We start from the raw sequence: 9,934 nt of genomic DNA on the forward strand, positions 1-9,934 counted from the left end.
AACGTGTCTAAACCATTGCGGCTTCACACTGAGTTTGCTACACACCGAGGACCGTGTCATTTTAATAAATGTCAACCAGCAATATCTTGTTTCTAACTATGACAACCACAAATGGAAGCAACAACAGAGATGGAAAGCAGGAAATTGAGTCTGTGGAATCTCAAATTGAACATGTAAAGGCTTTTTTATCAAACGGATAGTTTCTCAATCTATCTGGTGGTCAAGTGGCCAGAGCACGTGATGACATCTGTTTTTTATTTGATCAATATGAGTCCAAAGATATTGAAATTACAATAATATAAAAAGCAGGAAAAGTACCTTCACCTTTTCAAGACCTTTTTGCTAATAAACCTTCTTCACACAGTACAACAACAAAAGAGAATGTATCCGAGTGGGATGAACCTACTTCAATGTGAAGTTAAAGCTGCACTTTAACACTTTTGGCCACTTGGATCAGACTAACCCACAATTAGCAAAACAGCACACTTAGAATAGAAATAATCTGATGCTTTAACAACTATATATTCTACTTTCTTCACTTGCTCGTCATCCTCTTTGTCTCTTGTTGTTCCAAGTTATTTTAGCTAGTCGCAGACAAACCAAGACGATGAGAAATAAAAAGGCTAAAGCCAGCAGTGAAGGCTTTAATTATGTGGGTTTGTCTCCTTTCACAGTCTTTTGGACTGTGATGACTCACGCCAACCTCCAAGACCACATCCCGTTACATTACACTGAATATACACACATTTTGCCATAAACCAACTTCTTATCCACCAGCTGACATGCTTTCTATCTTTGGTTTCTTTCTTATCGTGCACCAATCAATATTTTGTTCCACTTCACAAAAGAGTGACATTGTTTTCTGCAAACTGCCTTTGCTCTTTTCCTCTTTTGGAGCACAGGAAGTGGGACAGCTTTTCAGAGAGAGGAAGAGGGGGAGTGATCATGGGTGGGTCTGGGCTTATCAGGAGGAATGAGAATCCTCTTACAGCAGACCTAAAAAACAGCTGTGACGTTAGACAGTGTGTTGGTTATGAAGGTCAAAGGATTGTTAAAATTAACATGACCAAGTCCAAAGGGAGAAGGAGCAGCTGGTGCAAAGATGTCCAGCTGACAGCGTCACTTCTAGGGGCACAGTAAACTGACTGGTGAAGTATATGTGGATCGATGCCACCCACCCACAGTGAACGGCGGCAGAGAGAATGGAGTCGCTCTGAGTCATTGCCATTCTCTCTGAATAATCATGTGTCACATTCTTCCTCCCAAGACAAAAGACACCAAAGTCAGAAGGATTAAAAGCCGTTCTTCTTTGGTTCAAGTATTCATGCATTCAGGCCATTACAACGATGACAGCAAGTCTCACAGAACAAAATAAAAGAACAACGTTTCATTTTCATTTTGGGGACAAAGCAAGCTGATAGTATGCTGGAAGGCCACAAGAAAGCAGCACAAGAAAGATCCCTTAAGAAACCCTGCAGCACTTTGTGATTTGTCTGTTGTATATTATTTTATTACAATATTTTTTATATTATTACTATTACTGGAACTGGTATTAGCAGCAGTAGTAGCAGTAATAGTATTAGTTGCTGTAGTAATGCTGTAGTAATGGCAACAGCTGCAGTATTAGCATTAGCAGCAGTAACTGCAGTGGAACAGTTGTAGTAGTACTCTATGATGCATTTGGAGTAGTGAAATACCAGCCATGACTCCATTTAAAAGAATATAGAATATACTTCTGTTATTTTATTAATTCCGTATTGTACAGGTCATGTGAGGTGATGTGGTCATGATGATTGAGCCCTGTGGTTTTGAGACACACCTCTCATCGAACACCCTCAGGGCAAGCTTTACTCAGTTCCCTGAGTCTAGACAAGCTGCAAGACCTGTAACCCTGAGTCAGAAAACAGAGCCTGCGAAGATTCAGATGTTGATAAGTACATACAGATTAGAGTGTATGGCATGGACAAGTGAAACTGGGTTAGAGAATTTCAGGCAACCAAGAATCTAAAGAAAGGCTGGTCTGTGGTCTGAGAAGATGACGGGAAATGGCATCAGCTGAATAATCACTAAAATGCAAAATGCCCAGTTGCTTGGATTAAAAATGTTACCTGGCTTTCATTGCATTCAGGCGTTAAGTTGGGCCTTAAACAGGCATGGGAAGTTTGGTAAAGATACAGCTGAGTTGCATTACGGGAAGTATAGGCTGCAGTATTTTTGTATTTTGATGCACACCAGTGAGAAGTAAGACATGGCTTAGGCTTATCTTAAGTTGTTCTTCATAAATTCTTTTGCTAAACTGGTTGTTGCTGGGTGGACATGTGAGGACTTGCTCTGGGTTGAACAAACATGGCTGGAAGAACTGAACAGCTGCCGAAGAAAGCCCAGAATTGTTCACCTAAGCGGCGCAGGACGGGTTTGTGATTTTGCTGGCTGTGCACAAAAGCAGCAGAAGTCAAAAGGATTTGTCATTAACAAACAGTGAGCCTCAACATGTGATCAACAAACCACAACCAAAACCAGTGTGTGTGTGTGTGTGTGTGTGTGTGTGTGCACACACAGGGGTTGTCTTGACTTGTTTACTTAAAGCCGCTGGTTTGCATTACCACACATGACGATTATGTTACAGTGGATCTTTGTGATTCTGCTTTGCTCAAAGCTATAAGCCAACATCCATCACTTTCATCTGAGTTACACAAAAGCCCCACAGTGTAACTTCCCATACTAACTCTTTAGAAACTTACTGAAGACAAGCAGTGATGAGGCAGATACAACTTTCATGTGAAGTGACTAATTCCCTGTTTTACATGTGCTGTTTCTAATCATGTTTGTATGTTTTTGTAGCACAGAGCTTACCATTTTATTTTACACCCTAAAATGTCCATACATTCACTTCAATGCCTAGAATCAACAACAACACAAGAAGGTCAAAAGTCAAAATGCTAAAAAGAAGGTGTGGCGTCGCCTCGAGTCATCTGTGTCTGGACTGTTCTGGTCACCGTGTCTGGTCTTTCTACAAGATCATAGGTCAAAATATTTTTCAGTATTTACATGTTGAGATTAAAGGACCGTGAAAAACGAGAAGAAGCTTCTATGTGCCCTTTGAAATTTGCCATTTCTTTACTTTCACTTCCGTTTCTCTCCTCCAACCAGAGAGGTCTCTCTATCCGACTCGTTCTGCTCCAGATTCAACATGCAAAATTGTCTGAAAAAAAATGTCCAACAGGCGCCAGAGAGGTGTCAGCGGTGAAAACTGCAAAAACTAGGCCCACAGACGCTCACTGACAGCCCAAGACCGGCAAATAGTCGACTTCGGCTTGGTGTGTTACAACTTTTACGTCCAACAATAAAGACTTGCACTTCGTCTTACTTAAGGAAAATAAAAATATGGACAGGGTGTGGTTTGTGTGATAATGATTAAAGGACAAGTTCAGTGATTGTTAACAGACTTCCTGAAAAAGGGGAAATTTCCATATTCATCGAGAATCCAGGTTCTACTACAAACTGCTTCCTAGTTTTTCTATGTACTGCTTGCACAGGAGTCATAGTCAATCCTGTCCAACAGTAGCAGTCTGTGGAGCACGTTTGAAAAGGGAGTGCAACCTGGTGACTGAAGGATATTGCCCTTTTGTGCAACATAGACTAACACAGCCATTTTCTCTGTTTTCCATGATTGATAGCTCACCAATTTACACTATACACAGTTTCTAGCAGTGACATTATGTAGACTACCTGAATTTATCTACACTGCTAGTGGCTAACCCTAACTCCACTTTTCGCATCCAGAGATAAAAGACAGACTATGTCCTCCATGCTGACTGAAAAAATGTCCATTAGACGCTTACATTATTTCCGGTGACTCATGTGAAGGCTTCAACTGCAGCACATGTTCAACATTACGTGTAAATAATGTGTACACTTTCATTCATACATTCATGACTCTGCTTGGATGACCGTCTTTATGAGGAAGCTAATCAATAGTGAACGCTGTCTAATGGTCTCCATCATCAATAATAGAGCGAGGCTGAGAATTTGGCCTCCGCAATGTTCAGTGCCTCTGAAAGCTTGTATTTGTTTATTAATACCCCTTTGTATTTATTTCATCATACTGCTTGGTAACTGTACACACCAGACACGCACTGCAGTTTAAATAAAAGACTAAAACATGGATCCATGCAGATCATATGGTGCCACAGTCTATGTAATGGATAGCACGTGTTGGTTTATCATCCCAGACACGCTACAAAACATAAGAATAAAACTCAACTCTAACATCAAAATTTATTCGTGATGATAGTCCACATGAATGGAAGCAAGTGCTTGTTAGTCAGATTTAACTGCTTATTTAAACAATGAGGAACTCATGCTGCTGTTGAAAGCTGGCTGCTTACTGGATGGGTTCAGGTCCACTGCTTTGGTAAAACTCTAAACTATAGGCCAAGGAGAAAGTTTTCAGTTAATCTGTCTCATTACCGCAATTCTGTGTACTGCACGTGCAAATGGTCTGATAGTTACCTACGCAACACATTATCTGATACAATCAGACATCCCTGATTTAATAAAAAGATAAAATGGATTCAACAAGGAACCTCCTCTGAGTGCACAAATGATACATTTCCAGACAACAAGCCAACAACTCCTCCGTAGCCTCTTTTCAAGAAAAATAACAGGAAATCGTCACGCTCTGACAAAGCAGGTTCGCACAGGCTTCGCCTCTCCAGAATGATTCAAACTATCCGACTGATGGAAACATCAGCGGCTAAGGTTGAGAGGGGTGACGTCACTGAAGACATAATGCAACCTCTGCATTTGCAGTACATTAGGAGACCAGCTTAAAGCCCAGAACGGAGCACAGGTCTTCTCAGCTGGAGTACTTTTGCTTTTTCACTGACTAAGGGAATATTTAAAACGTATTTTTACAGGCAAGCCTCAGTTTCAACAAACAAAGGAGGACTATAGAACCTCCTGCGACTCCACGGCATGCCAGCAAATATATAGTAATGAATTCAAGTGGACAGAACCAATATTGTTCAGAGATTTGTGAAAACAATGCCGTTGGAAAACTGGAAGTGCTTCAATACGCACATACAATATACAGTATCTATCGAGAGATTTAAGAAAGCCCAGTTAAGGGTAGCGGCCAGATGTTGTTCACATAAACCAGCTCTGATATAACTGCAACCACACAACTAGATAGTATTTAGTACACCTATACTCGTAGGATCTAGGGTTCCAATACATGACCAACATTAGCTCATGGTTTGGCTGCAGCAGTAGTTCTGCATTTCGAAGGCAGTTTGCAAACAATGAACCCAAAGGAGGAGGAGACGGCGGTAGGTGCAGATTAGCTGGCTGTTAACTCAATGAATGTGCTCAGACAAGTGTTAAAAATGAAGTGGAAGTCCGACATAAAACAGCTGGACATTTAACCATTCAGGCTACCTACAGACTACTCCAGCCTGGAAGACACTCATTTGCAGCTCAACCAGCCCATCACGCACAGACCCGCTGGAGCACAGCGAATTACACGCTAGGAACATGTAGCATGATACCACAGTCTCTCAACAGCTGTGTTGGCTATGGGAATATGAGCTCCCCACTGCTCACCAGATGATTCCCCTGGAAAAGAAGCAGTCTGGTCTGGCTCAGTTTGAGATGTTAATCAGAAAATTGAGCTCCTGCAATCCAGACAATGACGAAAACCTCAAGAGCAGATGTGAAAAAGACATTTGGAAAAAAACAGCAACTGCCCTCGACCCCTGGTCAAGTGTACCGGGTACTGTATTAAGTACTTGTAAAGGTACTCAGTATCAGCAGTACCCAAGTGTAAGTACTTGTACTTGGCTGGACAAAAAGTGGTATTTATACATCCCTAAATGTATTATATGCTCAATTTTTCAGTCAGTGTGGGTGTAGTCATTTTTAAGAATACTTGAAAAGTAACACACGACAGATTATTATTAACTGTAACTTTTCCATGCTTCCATATTCACAGCAAAAGTCCAGTATTTAGCCATGTTTAATGTTCCTTTGACAGAATATCAAAGCCACTGATGGATTTTGTATTAACATTTTTCATGTTTGCCAACTGTGTGATGAGAGCAAGTAACCCGAAAGCACACTGCAGTCTTACGCGTTGCTGTAAAATCTGATCTCAAAAAATATACAGAGAAGTGAAACTAGATGGGAAGACCAGCAATAACCAGACACTGTATGTGCCGGCAGACTCAGGTCAGCCCGCTTTTGTTGCTTTTACTGAGCTCAAAGTAGCTCTCTTTCAGCCTGTGTTCAGAGGACAATCCCAAATTTGCCACAGCGACCGCCAGAGATGGGTTTAATTTGGGAATATCGTCCGGTATCAGGTACAGGAGGGCCGCGGCCTTGACACCTTACATTGTAACAGAGCTCAGCAGGGGCTTTGACCTCTGCTGCAACGCAATCTGCTGCAGGTCAGCCTGTACATTATGACGAATTAATCTCGCTATGGCGGCCTGAGAGCTCCACAGAAGTCTCAGTTTAACTAAGAAACATGACTTTTGGGTAATAGCGTGTTCTGCATGTAATTAGATAAAAAAAAAAAAAAAGCAGGTGTCCTTTAACGTATATTTGCAAATCGGTGAAACTAACAGTTTTTCCATTGTCACATCAGTGTTGTACATTCACTACAGACACAGGTTTAATGTACTACAGTGAAGACTCTTTCCAAAGAACCACCTTGCCATCACAGGGGTCCTCTTTATTTACTGTCCTTGTCAATTAACATACCTAACATACACTGTGCCAGGCTCCCACTGAAAAGGTGCTTTAGCTAAAGATGATAGCAGCTCTTTTATTATCAGAGAAGAGTCCCCACAAGGATCACTTACACACAATGGATTCTTTGTGTACTCCCATGGCAACTCCAAGAGCTGCCCTCCACCTTGCTGAACTACTTTAGCCCCATTATTAACCGCTACAGCGAGCTGTGTCTGACACTACGTGTTTTAAACGTGTTTTCTTAAACGATATCGGTTTCTAAAACGCAACATTAACACCTGTTGTTCTGCTTTTTTCGGTGCTTCTCACCGCCCCCAAAACAACGATTTCTAGGGTTCGTGAAAAGCAAAACAAGGAAGCAACATGTCACAGCAAGCAGGATGCGGTCCAGGATGTGGGCTTCGAACAGCGCTGACTGCCAACAGTACCAACTCGCTGAAATGGCAAAAAAAAAAAAGGATGAAATCCCACGGTTCGGAACCGTTCCCGTCATGTGGAGGGTGGAAACGCTGCGTCCACTCCCAGCGCGGCCGGCGCAACACATATCCCTGATGGTGTCCGCACCATTTTTGTTTTCTTTTATTGCACAGCGTTTTTTTTTTTTTTTAATGGGACACAAACAACGAAGCCGTCACGCTGTCCCCCGGCCAGCCTCATCACCAAGGAGGAAAAGTTTATTTACATGGAGCCTCTGTGCGCGCTCGGCTGATCCAGGCGGCGAGAGACACGCTGGCATGTTTCCCCCCTTCCTCTCCCTCTGTGGAAACAGCGTAGAATTAAGTCTTACCTTTGTACTGCAGAGAGTGGCCGGTCCGTATCTTCACGGTGCCGCTTATTGACTCCCCCGGCCCGTAAACCACCTTGCTGTTAGTAAAAGTGATGTCAAATTCCTGAAGCTTCCCCATTGCTCCGCTCCGCTCCGCGACTCCGCCGCTCTGCGCCTCAGATGCTGCGCTCTCACCTGCTGCTGCCGCGTACCTCCCCTCTCCTCCCTCCTCCCCTCTCCTCCTCCCCCATTGACCACTGACGTCACTTTGACAATTGAAAGCGCTGGTGGGATAACAGCTGCTCAGCGTGGTTAACTGGTTGAAGGTGGAGGCTTTTTACATCATTCGGCTGCCACAAAACTGTTGGGTGGGGTCGGGGGTTGCGCTGAAGCGATACGCAGGACCCAGGCTGTATTTTAGAAAAAAAAAAATTAAATTGTTGTTGATTGATTAAAATTATAGATAAGTTGGACGAGGCTGTTCCAAGAGGTTTAGGTGTTTATCTTTTAAAGCAGTTTTGCAGGAGATGTCGAGCAATTGACCATCTTGTGACAGTGCAATGTTCTTCTGGGAAACTTTTGGACCTGGGATTCGTGTGGATGTTACTTAGCCATGTGCCAGCCACTTAGACCACACCAGGTACACCCACCCCATACCAATGACCTGGCCTCCAAATTCACTAGATCCCAAACTGATCAAGTATCTGTGGGATGATCCACAGAGGCCCCTCCCCTCAACCAATAGGAAGCAAAGGCCCCCACTATAACAACATTCTATGATGAGTCACAAGGCACAAGGGAGACCTACACAATATTAGGAAGGTGGTCATAAATATTATGCCTGATTGGTGTTTATATCTGCAGCTTTGTTCAGCCATAATATATACTGTGTCATTTAGAACATTCATATTCTGTTAAGTAATTTATGTTTTCCAACACTATGGGGCAATTTTAAAGTACTTTACAGAAAGGGTATTACTGATATTTCTGAGAAGTTTTTTTAAGGAGCACACCATTGCTTGTCTAACAGTGTACCATCAATGAAGCACTCCAAGGTTACCTAAAACCACAGGAGTTTATTTTGGTATCCAGTTAAGAGAAATCAATTAGTAATATGCAACACATGCTTTGTGTAAAACTGACGGTCATGCCTAGTCTTTGACCCGCCTCAAGTTAGTATGAATTCAGATGTAGTTTTTGGGGCTCCTAAACCCTTGATATAGATTTGTTCTCCACTGTTCTGTGGAAGATGATTCATTCTAAATAGCTGGTCTAAAACTTGGTCATGTACTTCCCATTTCTGCATGTGCTTCCTGTCTCTGACTGCACTTCCTGTCTGAATGTGCAGCTTCCGTGGTTGGAGCGGTAAAAGTCACCATTGCGACCTCCATATTCTCTTCATCTAATGTAGCGTTAATGGCTGCATTATCATCAGACAAAAACTACATCAGACGCAGACATGAATGCACTCTCTCCTCTTTCTCTCTGTCCTCATTTCACCAGCTAATATTCCTGGTAAGAAACAGATGTTTCCATGACGACAGACAAACACCACGGTTGCCAAGTTACAGCCTGTATCCATGGAAATCTGGTATGTGGTGGCATCTGATGTAGTCTAAAGAATCCCTCTGTTTCTTCTCTTCTTTTTTTTTGTTTATTTACTAATGTTAGAAAATGCCTCCTTCACACAGCTTGAATAATGAGTCATTTTGACTCTGCGAGGCAGCAAGTGAGAAGACATTATGCGGCGAAGTAAAGGGATAAGATGTTAACACCATATGTCAGGTCAGCCGTGCAACAGACTGAGGTGGATCCATGCCAGTATTGTGGGTCGAAAGACTAGACGAGCTCATTCATTCATTTTCTACCTGCAGACATCCTTTATGTTTATCTTCTCGTGGTTTCATTATTTCAAATCACATCTCTATAAGGAGGTAAGAAATCTGCTGTGACACTTTGACCTCTATCTCAGTGGTTTGACTGGTGAATTACATTTTTTTGTTGTCTGTGGGTTCACGAGGAGCTACCGAGAGACGAGAACTAATCCAGTGGCTCCACCTAGTGGTCGATTTTAAAAAACTGCACCATTTACTGTATTCACAGCACAGAGACGTTTTAATTGTCTGCAAAGGCAAAGTAAATATAAAAACAAAAACAAATGCCTCAATATCGAATTAATGTTATAATATGGAGCCCAGTTTTGGTGCTTTCACAAGTCCTTTCAAAATAAATCCCAATATGAATACAACACTGCGTAAAACTTCTGAAAAGACAAGGTATGGTTTAAAACATTAACTTTAAGAAGTAACAACGATTTAATGTATTCTAAAATGTCACAAATTACTTTTATGCCTTTGATTTTTGTTTTCTGTGTTAAGGACATGTTTTAAACACAGCAACAAAATTAGACATGAC

General features: G+C 42.0%; 1 protein-coding gene across 1 annotated transcript in view; it reads right to left on the reverse strand.

Moving 5' to 3' along the window:
* Window positions 1-7,679, reverse strand: part of arrdc1b (arrestin domain containing 1b) — a 40,688-nt gene extending 33,009 nt beyond the window's left edge. The window contains exon 1 of the mRNA XM_084572341.1: window positions 7,541-7,679. Within this exon, the coding sequence (XP_084428467.1) occupies window positions 7,541-7,658 (118 nt within the window). The 5' untranslated portion in view covers window positions 7,659-7,679. The remainder of the gene's footprint in view (window positions 1-7,540) is intronic.
* Between the last annotated feature and the right edge of the window lie 2,255 nt (window positions 7,680-9,934).

This window comes from Chelon labrosus (genome assembly GCF_963514085.1).
Source record: "Chelon labrosus genome assembly, chromosome: 22".
Classification (NCBI taxonomy): Eukaryota; Metazoa; Chordata; class Actinopteri; order Mugiliformes; family Mugilidae; genus Chelon; species Chelon labrosus.